Source organism: Amblyraja radiata, chromosome 39, assembly GCF_010909765.2.
Source record: "Amblyraja radiata isolate CabotCenter1 chromosome 39, sAmbRad1.1.pri, whole genome shotgun sequence".
Classification (NCBI taxonomy): domain Eukaryota; kingdom Metazoa; phylum Chordata; class Chondrichthyes; order Rajiformes; family Rajidae; genus Amblyraja; species Amblyraja radiata.
Genome location: NC_045994.1, coordinates 8,064,382 through 8,085,121, shown reverse-complemented (window position 1 = coordinate 8,085,121; position 20,740 = coordinate 8,064,382). Strand labels below are relative to the sequence as shown.

The 20,740-nt window shown below is 46.2% G+C and overlaps 1 protein-coding gene and 1 long non-coding RNA gene across 2 annotated transcripts in view; both read right to left on the bottom strand.

Annotated features, from left to right (window-relative positions):
• LOC116967496 overlaps positions 1 to 20,733 on the bottom strand; it is a 29,918-nt gene extending 9,185 nt beyond the window's left edge. Inside the window, exon 1 of the long non-coding RNA XR_004410234.1 lies at positions 20,445 to 20,733. This is a non-coding gene — a long non-coding RNA (uncharacterized LOC116967496). The remainder of the gene's footprint in view (positions 1 to 20,444) is intronic.
• Positions 9,614 to 10,214, bottom strand: LOC116967495 (coiled-coil-helix-coiled-coil-helix domain-containing protein 2-like). The gene has a single exon (XM_033014110.1). The coding sequence runs from the start codon at positions 10,182 to 10,184 to the stop codon at positions 9,759 to 9,761; it is 426 nt and encodes a 141-aa protein (XP_032870001.1). The 5' UTR covers positions 10,185 to 10,214; the 3' UTR covers positions 9,614 to 9,758.
• Positions 20,734 to 20,740: the final 7 nt, after the last annotated feature.

Sequence of the window (20,740 nt, the reverse complement as noted above, 5' to 3'; positions counted from 1 at the left end):
AATTTGCGTCCTTAGCAAAACATCCAACATTGCTACGGCTCCAGAAAAACAAACCGGCCTTCAAAATGGATAGTGAGATCAAAACACTGCCCGATCCATCACAGGTACTGATCTCCCCACCCTTGCAGGGATTTACAGGAGTCGCTGCTTCATCAGAGACCCACACCACTCTGACCACGCTCTCATTGCACCCCTGTCATGGGGAAAAAGGTACAGGAGCCTGAAAACTGTAACGTCCAGGTTCTGGAGCAGCTTCCTCCCTACTATTAAACATCAGACTATTAAACACTGCAACCTCCAAATAAGTTCCAAACTACATAGACCTGGGGGCATTGTTTTTGTCTTTGCACTAATGTTGTTTATTTTTTAATTTATCTATCTATCTATCTATCTATCTATCTATCTATCTATCTATCTATCTATCTATCTATCTATCTATCTATCTATCTATCTATCTATCTATCTATCTATCTATCTATCTATCTATCTATCTATCTATCTCTGTGTGTGTGTGTGTGTGTGTGTGTGTGTGTGTGTGTGTGTGTGTGTGCGTGCGTGCGTGTGTGTGTGTGTGTGTGTGTGTAAGTTTGCATGTGTGTGTTTGTTTGACCGTGTGTGTGCGTGTGCCTATATGTATATGTATATATAGGTATGTATGTGTATGTAAACACCTTTGTAATCAAAGACCTTTCCCACCTCAATCATTCCTTCTTCTCCCTGCTCCCACACAGGGAGCAGGGAGAAACAGACCATTTTTCCATAAGGTACCGAGGTTTCGGCCCGAAACGTCGCCTATTTCCTTCGCTCCATAGATGCTGCTGCACCCGCTGAGTTTCCCCAGCAATTTTGTGTACCTTCCATTTTTCCATAAATTTAGTTTCGTTTAGTTTAGAGATACAGCACGGAAACAGGCCCTTCGGCCCACCAAGTCCACGCCGACCAGCGATCCCCACACATTACACTACCCTACACACACTAGGGACAATTTATACATTTATACCAAGCCTATTAATCTACAAACCTGTACGTCTTTGGAGTGTGGGAAGAAACCGAAGATCTCGGAGAAAACCCAGGCAGGTCACGAGGAGAACGTACAAACTCCCTACAGACAGCACCCGTAGTCAGGATCGAACCCGGGTCTCTGGTGCTGTAGGGCAGTAGCTCTATCACTACGCCGCCATGCTGCCCATGGTAAGGGTGCGGTCAAGCTAGGGTACTCCCCCCCTTTGCAGACATTGGACTTTGTCAATGGAATAATTGCACAACAATGCTGAGAACTGCACTCCATATCTTTCCCTTCGCTCTCCCTGTTATACTTGAGTTTGTGTTCGTGTATAGTATCATCTGATTTGATTAGATAGCATGCAATACACAGCTTTTCACTACATCGGTACACTTATCAATAATAAACCTAAACCTCATGTCAATATTTGTAATTATTTAGCAATTGGATGGATATAAGGTTATAAAGTCATAGAGAGACACAGGGTGTAAACACATCCCATAGCCCACTGATTTCATGTCAACAATAAGGCAATTGATCTAAAATAATTCTACCATTACCCATTTTATCCACCCCACATTTGGTTCACTAATTTAGTTTAGTCTAGTTTAGAATACTTTAGTTTAGGGATACAGTGTGGAAAAAGGCCCTTCGGCCCACTGCATCCATGCCGACCATCGATCACCCTTACATAGAAACATAGAAAATAGGTGCAGGAGTAGGCCATTCAGCCATTCGAGCCTGCACCGCCATTCAATATGATCATGGCTGATCATCCAACTCAGTATCCTGTACCTGCCTTCTCTCCGTACCCCCTGATCCCTTTAGCCACAAGGGCCACATCTAGCTCCCTCTTAAATATAGCCAATGAACTGGCCTCAACTACCTTCTGTGGCAGAGAATTCCACAGATTCACCACTCTCTGTGTGAAAAATGTTTTTCTCATCTCGGTCCTAAAAGACTTCCCTCTTTTCCTTAAACTGTGACCCTTTGTTCTGGAATAAGTTTTACACTAGTTTTATCCAACATACTTGGGACAATTTACAGAAACCGATTAACCTACAAACCTGCGCGTCTTTGGAATGAGGGAGGAAACTGGAGCACCCGGAGAAAATCCACGCGGACACAGGGAGAACTTGCAAACTCCATAAAGAGAGCACCAGTAGTCAGAATCTAACACGGGTCTCTGGCAACTCTACTGCTGCTCGACTGCGCTGACCAAGATATTTACTGAGGATAAGCATGCATTAAATCAAGAACCAGAGGGCATAGGTTTAAGGTGAAGGGGAAAAGATTTAATAGGAAACTGAGGGGCAACGTTTTTACACTAGGGTGGGAGGTATATGGAACAAGGTATCAGAAGAGGTAGTTGTGGTAGGTATTAACACAACGTTTAAAAAACATTTGGACAGGTACAAGGATAGAATAGGTTGAGAGGGATATGGGCCACATGCAGGCAGGTGGGACTAGTGTAGATGGGGCATGTTGGCCAGCGTGGGCTGAAGGGCCTGTTTCTACGCTGTCTGATTCTATGACTCTATCTATGACATTTTCCCCCTTCACCTTAAACTTTTGCCCTCTGGTTCTCGATTCCTTTACTCTAGGCCGAGACTGTGTGTGCCTACCCGATCTATTCCTCTCATGATTTTATACACCTCTCTAAGATCATTCATCATCCTCCTGCGCCCCAGGGAATGGAGTCCCAGCCTGCTCAACGTCTCCCTGCAGCTCAGACCCTCGGGTCCTGGCAATGTCCTTGTAAACCTTCTCTGTGAGGCATGATATTTAAAGGGGCCAATCACAGAGACCAGGGTGGACATCTCATCTCTGATGCTGCCCCATTAAATGTTACGGCTTCACAGAAACCGCAAACATAAAAGCGGTTTGGTGGATGAAAATGCCAGACAGTAAAATCCCATGGAAAAGCCAGGAGTCAATGACACTCAGCAATGGCACAAATTTGCTGCAGTCTGCACAAAGCCAATTTTTAACACCACAGCACGCTTTTTTTTAGAGTTGTGCAAATGAAATTCTTGGCTGAATGCGCGACAAACATATATTGGCAAAAACATCTGACTGGGCTAGTGAGAAATCGCAGAGGAACACTTTGCCTGCACACGTTGTGATTCATTTACCAGTTGCTTTAACACTCGGGTACAAAGGCGTCCTTGCAAATTTCATAATTTTAAAGAGCATCAGAGAGACCGCTGCAGCTATTTCTTCACAGCATAAACACCTTCAGAAAGTAGACACCGTATCAGTTAGCAGAAGTCTGTGCACAGCAATGATCAGAGCTTAATCATTGATCATTGATCAGCAACAGGCCCTTCAGCCCACGCTGACCACCAGTTCGGTGATATCCCACTTTCTCTTTTTCCCCTACACATCAGAGGCGATTTTACGGAGGCCCATTAAACCACAACCCCGCATGTCTGTGGCAATTGGGAGGAAACCGGAGCACCTGGAGGAAACCCACTAAACATTATGCACTTTATCCTGTATCTGTACAGTGTGGACGTCATGACTGCCATCATGTATAGTTTTTTTCTTTGACTGGATAACACACATCAAAAAAGCCTTTCACTGTATGATGGTACATGTGACAATAATAAACTAAACTAAGCCTAGAGATGCTTGTGAACTGGAACATGAGATACATCAAGATGTTGCGTGGGATGAAGTATCTAATTTATGAGAGACCAGATAGGTTAGATCTGTTTCCCTTGCATTAGAGGAGGCTAAAGAGGTACCCAATAGTGTGATAAAACCCGATGAAAGACTCAGATTTGGATGTGTTGATGCAGTCTGAGGAAGGGGCCCGACCTGAAATCTCGTCTGTCCATTCACTGCACAAAAGCTGCCTGACCCTCTGAGTTACTCCAGCACTTTGCATTTTGGATGTGGTTTGAATATACTGAGGAGGTTGTTTTTTGCTTCAGGTTTCCTGCACCTACAGTGTTTTGCTTTGGGATGGGTCGGCCATTTTGTTAAAATTATGCACAAAGATTCCTGAGTTATGAGTGGTGTCCATGCATGCGAGAGGGCCGTTTGTGAGCAGAAGTGATGAGTGTATACGTCACTGCATGCACTAATGCACAAACACACACACACAGACAGATATAAAAACGGCCATACATTTTTATATCTGTCTATGTGTGTGTGTGTGTTTGTACGTGCATGTGTGTGTATGTGGGTGTGTGTATGTGTATGAGTGTATGTCTGTGAATGTGCATGTGGGTGTATGTGGGTGTGTGTATGTGTGCATGTGCATGCATGTGTATGTATGTGCGTGTGTGTGCGTATGCGTGTGTACATGTGTGCATGCACGTGTACGTGCAAATGTTTGTGAGTGTATGTGTGTGAGTGCACATGTGCATGCATGTGTATGTTTATGCATGTGTGCGTGTGTACATGTGTGCATGTGAGTGTGTGTGTGTATGTGTACATGTGCATGCATGTGCATGTGTATGCATATGAGTGTGCGTGCATGTATGTGTGTGTGTATACATGTATGTGCATGCGTGTGTACGTATATGCAAGTGTGTGTGTGTGTGTGTGTGTGGGCGTGCATGCTTGCGTGTGTGTGGTCTACCAACAGTTGTCGGGGATTTTAATCCTTGTATTTGACGTGTCGACACGTTTCGATAAAGTGAACACAGTGATTAATTTTTTTTTAAATTCCTCTTTGCCAAAACCACGATAACCCCCTGGATCTATTTACAACAAAACAATTAAATGAGACATTATTGTTCGTGGGATTGCAGTGATGAGCAATAAAACCAGGTTGTTAAAAGTAGTGTCCGACCCGCTGGCCTGGATCCAAGTTGTCTACACTCTTGTTACAAAGTGCTGGTAAAACAGCACTGCGGGTACAAGATGGATGCTGGCGAGGTGCGGAGAGACTAAGGAGGCCACAACCCCCTTGGATAAATGTGTTATAATAGCCACCATCACCCGTGCACTAGTTCTATGTTATCCCACTTTCGCATTCTGTACACTGGCAGCAATTTCCAGGATTGCAGCATCAGTATACAAATCATTAAAATATGAAATCGCTGGCAATTAATGCAATATGTTTATTGAATCTCGGTTGGGTGACAGTGGAAAAATGTAAAGGGCCTTTACATAATGAAAAGGATTCACCAAAGACAAACTACAGTACTTGAATGATACAGCACCTATAGCTTTAACCCTAAAAGTTAAAATTGAATAAACTTATTTTCCACTGGGAAAGTAAAACTGAAGGTGACTCCATTTAGGCTTTATAGATCATGATGAGTTTGAAAGGGTAAGTGTAGAGACTCTGCCTCCTCCTGCAGTTAAGACCAACACTGAGGGCAATAAATGTTTAATAATGATTCATAAATATTTAAGAATATCACTGACAAATTTATTATGAGATGCAAGAGCTACTTCTTAATCCAAGGGCAGTACGGATGTGGAATATGTGTGTATGTGATATGGATATGGATTCCCAGAGGGAATGGTTGAGGTGAATAGCAGGGAAGCATTTAACGGGAAGTTGGGTGAATCCTCATGGGAGATTATGTAACAATAGGTATAAAACTAGCAGAGTCAATATACCTTGATACCATTCAAAGTGAGCTCAGAGTAGAATATTAATTTTAAACAATCGTTAAATTCATCGTCTAATTGCTATCATTATAAGCAGGTAATAATAGTTGGTAATAATAGCAGTCTGAAGAAGGGTTTTGGCCCAAAACGTTGCCCATTTCCTTCGCTCCATAGATGCTGCTGCACCCGCTGAGTTTCTCCAGCATTTTTGTGTACCTTCGATCTTCCAGCATCTGCAGTTCCTTCTTGAACACAATAATAGTTGGTCTCTCGTTTATTGTTTGGAGCCTTCTCGGATGAATGAGCTATGTTACATTATCTTAGGCCGCATTTTTTTGTATGGAATAAATATTTTATCGTTCCATCGACAGTGGGTTTCAAGTTGGGGAATTGAGGTGCGGTTAGGATGTAGCTGTTGAAAACCCGGAAGGATTTGGAATGGGTGAATACGGAGACTATTCCCACTGATTAAAGATCTCACATCCTGAAGCTACACACAAAAAGCTGGAGTAACTCAGTGGGACAGGCAGCATCTCTGGAGAGAAGGAATGGGTGACGTTTCGGGTTAAGACCCTTCTTCAGAGTGGTTAGGGATAAGGGAAACGAGAGATATATGCTATATTTAAGAGGGAGTTAGATGTGGCTCTTGTGGCTAAAGGGATCAGGGGGTATAGAGAGAAGGCAGGTATGGGATACTGAGTTGGATGATCAGCCATGATCATATTGAACGGCGGTGCAGGCTCGAAGGGCCGAATGGCCTACTCCTGCACCTATTTTCTATGTTTCTATGTTTCTATATAGACGGTGATGTAGAGAGATAAAGAACAATGAATGAAATATACGATGATAAAGGAAAGCCTGAAGGCGCAGGTTTAAAACAATTAGGAAAATGCTCTCGGGGAAATACGTTGGATATAATGTATAATGATCCCTGTAAGGGCAGCGGAAATAGATTTAGTAATAAGTTCTGTATTTACAAAGGGAATAAATGGCAAGGGAAGCACATTCACATCCAAATTCTCTGCTCAACAGCTGCACTACCCCACCACATTCTGGTCTGTAAGCCAAACACTTATGAATTCTCCAAGTGCACTTTAGATATCTGCATGCACAATATATAGCAACGCTGCACTTTTCACTCTTGCACTTTATTTTAACATTTTTAATTTATAATATTTTTATTGTCTGCTTCGTATAGTGTTTTTGCCATGTGGGAGCAAGGCACCAAGTCAAATTCCTTGTAGGTGTACATACATAAATTGCTTCTGATTCTGATGGAGCAGTGGTAGAGCTGTTGTCTTACAGCATCAGGTTCGATCCTGACCTCGGGTGATATTTGCACGGAGTTACAATTTGGTTTTATTGTCAAGTGTACCGAGGTACAGTGAGAAACTTTTGTTGCCTGCTGAAAGCGGAAAGTGGTAGGTTTGCTGCCTTACAGCACCAGAGACCCGGGTTCGATCCTGACCATGGGTGCTGTCTGTATGGAGTTTGTGCATTCTCCCTGTGACCACGTGGGTTGTCTCAGGGTGCTCAGGTGCAGTTGGGATCGAACCCGGGTCTCTGACACTGCGAGTGCTGCAAGACAGGATCTCTACCGCTGCACCACCCTCTTCCCTCAAATATCAGGTCATGAACTTTTTCAAAAAACCTATGTAGCTTACATCATACAGGCTGCCCTTATTGATCCTCTTTCTCGCTTCTGCAGACCTTTCAGTTATATTAGTTGGAATCAACCATCCCATAACAAATCCACCCTGACTGCCTGCAGTGTAATGCCCCTGTCCCACTTAGGAAACCTGAACGGAAACCTCTGGAGACTGCGCCCCACCCAAGGTTTCCGTGCAGTTCCCGGAGGTTGCAGGTGGTTGCCGGAGGTTGCAGGTAGCGGAAGCAGAAAGGGAGACTGACAAAAACCTCCGGGAACCGCACGGAAACCTTGGGTGGAGCGCAAAGTCTCCAGAGGTTTCCTAAGTGGGACAGGGGCATTAATGCAGGGACAACTTTCCAATTTGTTCGTGCTGCCCTTAAAAATGGATTCCCATACTTTTTTCACCACTGGAGTTAAATTAAATCTTTGCTGTAATTAGGTGTTTCAGTTTGAAATGATGTATGACATTGGCAGCTCTCCAATCCACCAACACAGCTCATGAGTCAGGTGACCAGCCTCGGTGGATTCATTGTTTTATAGGCTTCCTTGAACAGCCTATAAATCAGATCATGCTAAATGATCTCAATTTCTAGGCATTATTTTAACCTGGAGCAGCACCACATAGAAAGAGGCCCTTTGTCCCACAGTGTCTGGGCTGAATATGATGCCAAGATAAACTAATCTCATCCACCTAAACCTGATCCATACCCCTCCAATCCCAGCATATCCATGTGCCAAATTAAAAGCCTCCTAAATGCCGCGATCATATCTCTCTCCTCCCCCACCCCTGGCAGTACATTCCACACCCACCACCCTCTGTGTAAAAAACTTGCCTCTCACATCTTCATTAAAAATTCCCCTCTCACCTTAAAATTGTGCCCTCTAATCCCTTGACATTCTTAGCTGGGAAAATAGTTATGACTGACTGCCCACCGTATCTCTCATAATGTTATACACTGTTAGGACTGAGATGAGAAACTCTTTTTTTCACCCAGAGAGATGTGAATCTGTGGAATTCTCTGCCACACAAGGCTATGGAGGCCAATTCACTGGATGTTTTCAAGAGAGAGTTAGATTTAGCTCTTAGGGCTAAAGGATTCGAGGAATGTGGGGAAAAAGCAGGAACGGGGAACTGATTTTAGATTATCAGCCATGATCATATTGAATGGCGGTGCTGGCTCGAAGGGCTGAATGGCCTACTCCTGCACCTTGTTTTCTATGTTTCTATACCTCAATTCACTGATTTCAAACCACAGGGCCTGTTTTCATCAAGGCCGGCAGTCACAAGACTCAAGTTTCTTTGCTGCTGGTCATTGTCAAAAACATTCATATGGATGCCACCCACTACATCCCCTTCACTAATCTTGCCTGTGATTATATCCCAAAAAATCAATTAACCAAATCAACGCCATTTGTCTTTGCAAATCCATGTCAGACCTCCTTAATGATCTGAAACCTCTCCAAGAGCCTATTATTTTTTCCTTGCTTATTCAGTGCCTTTACCTTTAGATCCCTCTGGAACGTGAAGAAACCTTCGGCAGTAGCCATCTCATGGAGACCACACTCTCCGCCGGAGGTCTGAGTTTCATTCACCAATGGTTTGATGAAGTCATTCATTAAATGCATTCTGTTGCCAGTGTCAAAGAATGCGTGAGCCAGGAATTCCTTGCCATCTAAGTTTATTTGATCATGGCTTGTGAATACAGCCGTTTGCTTCAAGGTCAGACCTTACAATGAATGGATCAATAAAGGTTTTGACTGAAACGAATAAAAACCCCTTCATTCTGAACTCTAAACTCTAGTTTAGTTTAGTTTGGAGATACAGCATGGAATCAGGCCCTTCGGCCCACCGAGTCTGTGCCGACCAGTGATTGCCGTACACTAGCACTATCCTACATGGTAGGGACAATTTACAATCTTTACCGAAGTCAATTAACCTACGAACCTGTATGTCTTTGGAGTGTGGGAGGAAACCGGAGCACCCGTGGAAATCCCACGTGGTCACGGGGAGAACGTGCGAACTCCGCACGGGCAGCATCCATAGTCTGAAGAAGGGGTTCGGCCCGAAACTTTGCCTATTTCCTTCGCTTCATAGATGCTGCTGCACCCGCTGAGTTTCTCCAGCACTTTTGTCTACCTTCGATTTACCAGCGTCTGCAGTTCCTTCTGAAACAAATCCATAGTCAGGATTGAACCAAGGTCTCTGGCGCTGTAAGGCAGACTCTACCGCTGCGCCACCGTGCCGTCAATGACCAACATGATTGGCCAACCACAATCTTACTGCCGTGCAACCAAGCAGTTCAATTTACCAACACTTGGGGCAGTTTTGACAGCTAATCTGGAGGTGTGTGTTTTCGCACTTCTTTTTTTTTTTTTTTTTTTTAAATCATTACAAGACATTTTATTCACATCTAATGACAATACATTAGTCACAATTGTGACCCCGTCACTGAAAATGTGTGGGGCATAACAGGAATCTTCATAATCTCTTCTCTTCACGCTGCAGTCTTTCAACAGGTAACTTCTACTTTAGTTAATACCATATGCAGACCTGCATTGCTTCAGCACCTCATTGAAACCGTCGCACAGTGTTAGATCGTGCTGGTTCTGGGCACACTCCAGAAACTGTCTCATTTCAAACAGGCAGGGTCTGTTCTCTGGGGCTTGAGCTTGAGTCAGAGGCGTTGCCTGCTGGGGTTCCTGGTAGGTGACATCTGCCCTGGCCGGCTCCGAGCCACTGCCACCGCTGAAGGCTCCGGTTAAGGCGCTCCCCATCACATGGCCCACAGCCGAGCCCACCGCCACTCCGGCCGCTGTAGTGGCCATCTGGGCCATCATGCCGGGTTGCCGGGGCTGGGCCACGGTTGGTGCAACAGCAGTTTGAGGGAGGCGAGCAGGGGGAGGGGCTCGGGCAGGAGCAGGCCGGCTCAGTCGGCTGCGGCTTCCGCGGGGCATGGCGTCGCCGGTCTGGTCTGGAGCTCAATCAGGGAGTGTTTTCGCACTTCTGTGCCTCTTGCCTAATGGGAGAGGAGAGGAGAGGGTGTGTCCAGGTTGAGACTGGTCCTTGTCTATGCTGGTGGCCTTGCTGAGGCAGTATGAAGTGTAGATGGAGTCAATGGAAGGGATGAGCCATGATCAAACCACAGAGTAATAATAATAATAATAATAATTTGTTTATAGGGACAGTGCATATTAATGACCATTTGCATGTAAATATGCGAGATTGTAGCCAACCAGTAGCTAATTTCCGTCTCTAGTCCCAGGCAAAGGTAGGTGAAGTGTCTTGCCCAAGGACACAACGACAGTACACACTCCAAGCAGGATTCGAAGCGGCCACCTTCAGGTTGCCAGCCGAACACTTAGCCCATTGTGCCATCTGTCAGAGTAGACTCAATATGGCTCCTTTGTCTGATGCTCTTATGGTTTCAACGTCCTTGTGCCCTCCCACCCAGCTGCTCTATCTCGTCCAGCTTTTGGTAACAGTAGCAAAACAGCAGCAGTTTGTTTGTTTCATGCATTCTCTCTCAGCAACAGTTCCGTTTAACCGACACATCTACCCAAGTTGCCTGGGGGAGAAAACAGAGCCAATTATACGGCCCTGTAATGTGCAGCACTCCTGACAGGGCCATGTGGGTACTCATCCATACATACAGTAATGTTAGCTAATTGACAAAAAACATCCCTGTAATAGATACAGGATATTGTTCCCAGTGGAGAATTTGAGCCAGTCAACCGTAGCCTAATTACTGAGCAAACTTTTCTGCGTTTTTCAAGGTTTCAGCTGCTCTCCTGTGACCAGGTGCATCTGTGGAGGGGAATGACGAGGGGTCCTGACCCGAAACATCGCCTGTCCGTCCCCTCCACAGATGTGTTTAAGAAGGAACTGCAGATGCTGGAAAATCGAAGGTACACAAAAATGCTGGAGAAACGTTGCCTATTTCGGGACGAAACGTTGCCTATTTCCTTCGCTCCATAGATGCTGCTGCACCCGCTGAGTTTCTCCAGCATTTTTGTGTACCCTCCACAGATGAGAAAAAATATTTTTCACACAGAGTGGTGAACCTGTGGAATTCTATACCACAGAAGGTAGTTGAGGCCAGTTCATTGGCTATATTTAAGAGGGAGTTAGATGTGGCCCTTGTGGCTAAAGGGATCAGGGGATATGGAGAGAAGGCAGGTACAGGATACTGAGTTGGATGATCAGCCATGATCATATTGAATGGTGGTGCAGGCTCGAAGGGCCGAATGGCCTACTCCTGCGCCTATTTTCTATGTTTCTATGCTAGACAGAAAAAGCTGGAGTAAGTAAGCGGGCCAGACAGCATATATAACCATATAACCATATAACAATTACAGCACGGAAACAGGCCATCTCGACCCTTCTAGTCCGTGCCGAACACGTATTCTCCCCTAGTCCCATATACCTGCGCTCAGACCATAACCCTCCATTCCTTTCCCGTCCATATAACTATCCAATTTATTTTTAAATGATAAAAACGAACCTGCCTCCACCACCTTCACTGGAAGCTCATTCCACACAGCCACCACTCTCTGAGTAAAGAAGTTCCCCCTCATATTACCCCTAAACTTCTGTCCCTTAATTCTCAAGTCATGTCCCTTTGTTTGAATCTTCCCTACTCTCAGTGGGAAAAGCTTATCCACGTCAACTCTGTCTATCCCTCTTATCATTTGAAAGACCTCTATCAAGTCCCCCCTTAACCTCTGGAGAAAAAGAATAGGTGACGTTTCGGGTCGAGACCCTTCTTCTGATGCTGCCTGGCCCTCTGAGTAACTCCAGCACTTTTGGTCTACTCCAGCATGAATTAGTTTAGCGATGGAGCATGGCAACAGGCCTGACACCCCACCGCTCACTCCAACGTGACTGCCCAGAGCAGCACTGGGTGAATGCTGCATTGTTGAGCCCGCTCTGTTGCAGACCAGATGATAAACCAAAGCCTTGCTTGCCCTTCTCCAGTGGACCTTTAGGATCCCATTGAAGAGAAGTGGAGGGGAGGGGAGGTGATTTTCTTTGGTGTTCTGTTATCTATCCTCTGACAACAGATTAATATCAGTAATCGATATCTCAGGGGACCTCACTGTGTGTAATTGCCTGCCACATTTCCTGCTTTCGAGGTAATTGGCAGCAAAGTGCTTCGGGACATTCAAGAGTCATGAAAGCCAGGTGTTAAATAAATGGAAGGGCCTTTCCTTCCAGATGCTGAGTCACCAATTGGTTCATCAGCCGGTTTTTTTTCCAGCTCAGAGGAACTATATGAAGGGGTTAATGAATTATTTAGCCTCTTTGTTTGGAGGTCAGCCGAGTTGTTCATCTGACTCCAGCAAGCTTAAGGACTTAATTCCTTGAAGCACAGGAGGATGAGGGGTGACCTTATAGACGTGTGTAAGATCATGAGGTGAATAGATGGGGTGAATACGCTTGTACCCAGTGTAGGGGAACCATGAACCCCATTTAGGTGGTGGTGCCGCATTTATTGATGGCTAGGGGGATGTGGGAATCTCAAGAGGGAAACATTTAATTGCGGGGAACTGCGAAACTGGTTAAATGACTAGGGTGGAGGACTCGATGGGCCGAAGGGTTTGTTTTCCCGCTGTGTGTTTTTTTCCGTGACTCTGACAACAACAAACAACCAGCAATGCATGGTAGACAAAAGTGCTGGAGAAACTCAGCGGGTGCAGCAGCATCTATGGAGCGAAGGGAATAGGCAACGTTTCGTCCCGAAACGTTGCCTATTTCCTTCGCTCCATAGATGCTGCTGCACCCACTGAGTTTCTCCAGCACTTTTTGTCTACCCTCGATTTTCCAGCATCTGCAGTTCCTTCTTAAACAGATAGTTACAATAGATCAAAATGCACCATGATTGCACTTAAGATCTTTTATTTATATATATATATATATTTTAAAGAAAGTAAAGAACGTGAGAAAGAGTCGTGATAGTGCAGGAAAGTGTTGAAAAAAATAAGCCCATTAGATTAGAGAAAGAGTTAGGGAAGAAAGTTAAGAAATAGACCCTAGACAAGAAAGAAAGAAAGATAAATAATTGTTCTATTATGAAAATTATAACGCAAAAAGGGATATACCAACCATATTTTTCATCCCCCATTACCAGATCCTGGCACCATTTATTTTTTAAATTACTGTTGCACCTTATACTTGTAGTAAGTCAATAAATGCAGACCACGTCTTTTGGAAGTGGTCTGATTTGCCTGCAAGGAGGAGTCTCATATCTTCCAGGTGTAATGTTTCGAACATATTTGAGCACTTAAGATCTTACAGCTCATAAAAAAGAATGTTAAATGCAAATTCTTTCGGGGTGTTAGTATTTTGATATTTTGAATAGTTTACTATCAAATGAGCAAACCTCCACATAATCTGTCAGGGTATCTGCAAAGTGAACATACGGGTGTGAGAGAGAGCAGTTAATGCAGTTCTGCAGTTGCAATCATTCACTAATGTCAACATCTTCCTCCCCTTTAGAAAGACATTCAATTCATTTTGAATCCAACCTGCATATTCTATTAATTCAAATCGATTAATGTATGACTTCTGCTTGAAGAAATTACCATAAATGACATCTATGTCCAGAACAAGGGGTCACAGTTTAAGTCCAGAACAAGGGGTCACAGTTTCAGGATAAGGGGGAATTCTTTTAGGACCGAGATGAGAAAAACATTTTTCACACAGAGAGTGGTGAATCTCTGGAATTCTCTGCCACAGAAGGTAGTTGAGGCCAGTTCATTGGCTATATTTAAGAGGGAGTTAGATGTGGCTAAAGTGATCAGGAGGTATGGAGAGAATGCAGGTACAGGATACTGAGTTGGATGATCAGCCATGATCATATGGCGGTGCAGGCTCGAAGGGCCGAATGGCCTACTCCTGCACCTATTTTCTATGTTTCTATGTTTCTATTCCTGTTATTCAAATCAGCACTCCAGTTAATTATGAACGTGGTTTAACTTGTTGAGATTAAAGTCGTGTGCATCAGAATGGTGTGTTGATTTGATGACAATATTCCCCCAACACAGCAGTTGTGCCGTGTTGGGACTGCGAGCTTGCTGACTATTTTTTTCCACAGTATCATATTCCGTTCCATGTTCACCTTGCTGCTTGTCAAGCAAACATTAGTATGCAAAGGCGTAGCTGCCAGCGAACGCTTGCTGCCATCATTCTTCTCTCAGGGGTGGGATCTGAAACCTGAGCTTCATGATGTTTTTGAACCTGACCACAGGGCAGTATAATAGACTCACAGTCTGTCCGCTGTTTCCACAACACGGCGAACCAGCGGCCATGCTTCCTGCATTATAACAACAAGTGGAGCCGCTGCCGTCCCGGCCCCATCCTAACCTCCGGTGCTGTCTCAGTGGAGTCTGCACGTTCTTCCGGCGACCACGTGGGTTTTCACCGGGTCAACTTGTTCCTTCCCACTTCCCCAAGAGGTGTTTTCTCCAGAGATGCTGCCTGGCCCGCTGAGTAACCAGCATTTTGTGTCTATCTTTGGTATAAACCAGAATCTGCAGTTTAATTTTATTACAGGTTGGTAGGTTAACTTGGCATTTTAAATTGCCAGTAGTGTGCAGGTGAGCGGTGGAATCAGGGCTGGGGAGGTTAATTGACTGATTGAAAGATGCAGCATGGATACAGGCCCTTCGGCCCACCAAGTCCATGTCTACCATTCACGCTAGTTCTATGTTATCCAACTTTGCATCCACTATCTACACAGTAGCAGAAATGAACAGTGGTTAATCATCTTACAAACCCGCATGCCTTTGGGATGTGGGATGGGAGGAAAGCGGAGCACCGGGAAGAAACCCATGTGGACACAGGGAGAACTTGCAAACTCCACACAGACAGCAGCTGAGGTCTAGATCGAGCCTGGGCCACTGGCGCTGCGAGGCAGCAGCACTACCCGATGCTGAGCCGAGTTGATGGGAATGTAAGGAGACAGGGGAAATTGGTGGAAGAAAACATGTACTTTGTGAGCGAGCACAGACTCGATGGGCTGAAAGGCCTCCGTCGATGTCGTGAGGAAATATAGAAACACGGTTCAGTGTGAATTGCAGCCGCTAATTTGTACACAGTAGGCTCCCACAGGTGGTAATGTGATAATATCAGACAATAACTAGTCAGAGAGATTTTACCGAGGGATGAACCCCTCTGCCCTTCTTTGAAATAGAAGAATTGGATCTCTTACACCAGTCTGGGAGGGCAGACGGGGCAACAGCTAATGCCTCACTCAAGGGACACTTCTGCTGACAAACCCAGTACACATTGCTGAAAAAAAGTCCACAATGTCAGAAGTACTGTCTTTCAGCGGCAGCTCAGTGGCACAGAGGTGGAGTTGCAGCCTCACAGCACCATAGACCCAGGTTCGATCCTGACTACGGGTGCTGTCTGTATAGAGTTTGGACGTCCTCTCTGTGACGGTTTTGGCCGGGTGCTCCGGTTTCTTCACACACTCCAAAAACGTGCATATTTGAAGGTTCACAAAAATGCTGGAGAAACTCAGCGGGTGCAGCAACATGCGTTGCCTATTTCCTTCGCTCCATAGATGCATGCTGCTGCACCCGCTGAGTTTCTCCAGCATTTGTGTGTACCTTCGATTTTCCAGCATCTGCAGTTCCTTCTTAAACACGTGTTTGAAGGTTAATTGGCTTCTGTAAATTGTCCCGGATAGTGCTAGTGTACGGGCTGATCGCTGGTTGGCGCAAACATGATGGGCCAAAACAGTTCACTTCCACGCTGTATCTGTAGAAGCTTCTCAGATCCCTGCCTGCTCCTATTGATGGGAATTAAAAAAATCTCATGGAACTATTCAAAGAATCGTAGGATGGATTTTAGCAGATGTCCTGATAATGTTAATCCCCCAAAATCAATGATTCCATTGGAAGTTTGTGGAAGATCCTGGGAATATATTATCCATCATATCTCCAGAAGAGAAATTGATCCACAAATCACACAATGGTCATTAAAGATATAAACCATATAACAATTGCAGCACGGAAACAGGCCATCTCGGCCCTTCAAGTCCGTGCCGAACACTTATTCTCCCCTAGTCCCATCTACCTGAACTCAGACCATAACCCTCCATTCCTTTCCCGTCCATATACCCATCCAATTTATTTTTAAATTATAAAATCGAACCTGCCTCCACCACTTCCACTGGAAGCTCATTCCACACAGCTACCACTCTCTGAGTAAAGAAGTTCCCCCTCATGTTACCCCTAAACTTCTGTCACTTAATTCTCAAGTCATGTCCTCTTGTTTGAATCTTCCCTACTCTCAATGTGAAAAGCTTATCCACGTCAACTCTGTCTATCCCTCTCATCATTTTAAAGACCTCTATCAAGTCCCCCTTTAACCTTCTGCGCTCCAAAGAATAATGACCTAACTTGTTCAACCTTTCTCTGTAACTTAGTTGCTGAAACATTCTAGTAAATCTCCTCTGTACTCTCTCTGTTTTGTTGACATCCTTCCTATAATATAGATTGACATGGTTCAGTAAAAGCATTAACTTTTGGCCAGTGTTTAAAGGCCTAATGGCTGTAGGGAAGAAGCTGTTCCTGAACCTGGACTTTACAGTTTTCAGGCTCCTGTACCTTATTTCCGATGGCAGGGGTCAAATTAGTTTGCAGAGTATAGATGGAGTCAGGTGTATGTGAAGAGAGATTGGACAGTAGAGACTTTTGTTCCCTGGCAGAAGCCAGGGTTCCTGTATATCCCTGCATCCTTGCACCATGCAGCTCTGCAGCCCCGTGGCATACACCCTTGCAGCACTGCATCATTCATCACCACGTCCCCTGAATCACTGCACCATACTGCGGTGCATCTGTGTGGTGCACCATACCTCCCTGCACTCCTGCATTATTTATCCCTCTGTCAACAACTGCATCACTGCATCACTGCACCACAACTCCCTGCACCAAGTGGCATCAAAGAGCTTTGGTCTTCAGACACACAGTCTGAAGAAGGGTCTTGACCAGAAACGTCGCCCATTCCTTCTCTCCAGAGATGCTGTCTGTCCCGCTGAGTTATTCCAGCATTTTGTGTCTATCTTCCCTGCTCCATACATCCCTGCAGTTCTGCACCATATATCCCTGCACACCTGCATCCGATATCCCTGCACCAATGCATTCCTGCTCACCTGCACCACTTACTCCTGCACCATACATTGCTGCACCCCTGCAACATATCTCCCCGCAGCTCTGCACCATATATCCTTGCACACCTGTATCCTATGTCCTTGCACCATATATCCCTGCACACCTTCATCCTATATCCCTGCACCAATGCATTCCTGCACCACATACTCCTGCACCATACATTGCTGCACCCCTGCAACATATCTCCCCGCAGCTCTGCACCATATATCCCTGCACACCTGCATCCTATATCCCTGCACCAATGCATTCCTGCTCACCTGCACCACTTACTCCTGCACCATACATTGCTGCACTCCTGCAACCTATGTCCCCGCAGCTCTGCAGCATATCACCCTGCACCATTCTTCCCTGCAGCCCTGCGTCGAGTATCTTTGCACCACACGCCCCAGCAGTCCTGCGTTGTATATCCATACAACCGTGGAAGGGAAGCTGGATAAAGCTGAGGGGGGGGGGGAGGTGGAGATAAGGTGACTCTGAGGGGGATGGGATGGTGGGTCTGGACTGTTCCCTGTCGCCGGCATGTGCCATGCTGCGGAATTCCACTTCCCACAAAACCAGTGCAAACCTCAAACTCAGGCAACGTCTGCATCCGACCCAGGCTTAAAGTGCGAGCATTTACTGCTCTCAAAGTGAGATTAGAGCGTCTTTATATCTCCGAAACTGGATTTGATGATGGGGTTTGCAAAGAAAAGTGCTTCTGCAAAAGTTTATAAAAAGAGGGAAAACTTGCTTTTCGCTGGTGTTAAGATTCAAGCGCACTTCGATACATTTTGTCCCGTTGAGGAGTATTTCCCCATCATAATATCTGACAGTCATATCTCGGTTCGCTACCGTGCCATGTTTAAACACCTCTTTGAGCACCTTGTGATACCACACAATGAACCGGAGTTCATCTCTTATTATCCCGGGGAAGTAGGAATCGGCCGCGTGTCCTCTGACTTACACTAAGACTGATGCCTCAAGCATCCCCGGCCGTCTGAGTTAAGAAATCACAACCGTTCTTGTTCGCCTCTCCATAATAGAATTCTTCCTAAAATCAATCCCAAATTCCCGGGACATGCCACTTGACCCCCAGCTCTGTCAGCCGCAAGGACAATGTTCTGCCCATCTACCCCTCCCGGTCCATCTCCGACCAGTCCCGTACACGCTTCACAAGGTCACCTCACACTTGCCAGCTCATTGCTCTCTCCCGTTAGAACGCCCATATTCCGGGAATCGAGTTCCCATAGCACTGACCCATAGCGCCAATCTGATGCACCAATCTCCCCAACCCTAAGTGGACCAGCTCTCTTGTTCCTCGTGGAGAGAGAGAGAGAGACTGAGACAGACAGAGAGGGAGAGAGAGACAGAGAGAGACAGAGAGAGAGAGACAGAGAGAGACACAGAGAGAGACACTGAGAGAGGCAGAGAGAGACAGAGAGAGAGAGACAGAGAGTGACAGCGAGAGAGGCAGAGAGAGACACAGAGAGAGAGACATAGAGGGAGACAGAGAGAGAGAGAGAGAAAGAGAGAAAGAGAGAAAGACAGACACAGGGAGACAGAGAGAGAGAGACAGACAGAGAGAGAGAGACAGACCGAGAGAGGGACTGAGGGAGAGACAGACAGAGAGAGAGACAGACAGAGAGACAGGGGGACAGAGGGACAGAGAGAGAGAGCGAGACACACACACACAAACGGGGGGGGGGGGGGGGGGGGGGGGGGGGGTGCAGGTGAGCTCTTTGTTGACGGGTTATGGAGATGTTTTCTGCCTCGCCATCCCACTGAGCCCCAGGTTAAAGGCGAATGATTTTGACTGCAGTGTGTGTGTGTGTGTGTGTGTGTGTCTGTGTGTGTGCGTGTGCGTTTGCATTGAGGCGTTTTATCGCCCTCCTTCTCCCCTGCATTGCAACAGATATTGATTTCTCCCCCCATCGCCACACCCTGAGATTTGCAATGAACCAACTCGAAGGCGACAGCAGAAGAAAAGGCAATAACAATCCGTGTCGATTTATCGCCGTCTCACAAGCACGGGCGAAGGGGGAGGGGGGTCGGGGGGGGGGGGGGGGGGGGGGGGGGGGGCGGGGAGGGGCGAGGAATCGCAGGTCTGCTGGGAAGAAAGACGGAGAGGACTTCCAATCGGCCTGTGTGTCCCCTTCAGTACTTTAGCTGAGTACTTGAATTTGATTAAAGACAGAGTCGCGGTTCTGCACGAACCCTGTCAGATCTTGAAGGCACAGACCTTGGGAGGCAGGGAGTGGGGAAGAGAGGATGGTGAAGGGGAGGGGGGTGGGGGGGACGGAGACACTGAAGCCAGATGACATTAGAAGAGTGCCCCACCTTGCTGTTGATGCATCAAGGCCATTTTGTCCACCACCCGCTGTGCTGGTCCTCGGCGCAGACACACACACACTCACAGGCACAGGTTCGCCGCCCAAACTCCCCAATCCTCGCCCCTCTCCCACCCCACACCTGGGACCATGCGCTTTCTGGAGATGAGTTGTCTGCAACTATTGTTTGAAGTTCTCCTTATTGGGGGGGGGGGGGGGGGGGGGGGGGGGGGGTTGAGATAGTTTTAGACAATCCCTATCTGGGACATATTTCCCCAAACACCTATTACACAATTCAGTAAAAACTCATCCCACTGACCCCGCCCTTTGCTCCCCGCAAACCCAGTTCGTTTTGGGTTCGATTCCCTGATTCCCACTTCGCCCATGTGGCAAATCTGTTCAATTCAACCTTCAACGAACTGTCCGACATCCAATTGCTGAAATCTGAACTTCCGACGGGCTTTTCATTGTAACTGCATAGCATTTTAACGCCAGTTATTCCGAGACGGACCCCGCAATTTTTCTTTGTTAAATATCAGTTGCCGGGCGACGTGGAGAATAGAATTGGGCCCATCACCCCGTAAACACATGAAATGTTATAACGAGTGTAATTTGAAGTTGATTTTGCGCGGTTCGCCTCCCCACCCCCGGTTATATTTATGGGGCTGTTTACAAGATTCAACCTGTCGCAGCGCGTTAATGAGATGGGATTTTCATGTATGTGGCTTACCTTAAACGGGATAAAATATCGACATCCCCGTCTCCTACTGCGGGAGGTCGGTCCGGCCCAGTGGGAATGTATTTTAAATTAATTTCACACCCTTATTAATTGGGGTTTATCATGTGAGATTTTAACGCCGGGCCGGGCGGAAAGCGGCCATTCTTTCTTGGCTGCCGCCCAACACACGTGGAGCGTCTGGGAGGGAGGAGGGAACGAGAGAGGAGCCCTCCCCTCTCTGATCCTCAGCAGATCAATGAGCCCCTTTTCTTGCCTGCTTAGCGATTATCGCCGGGGTATATAAAGGC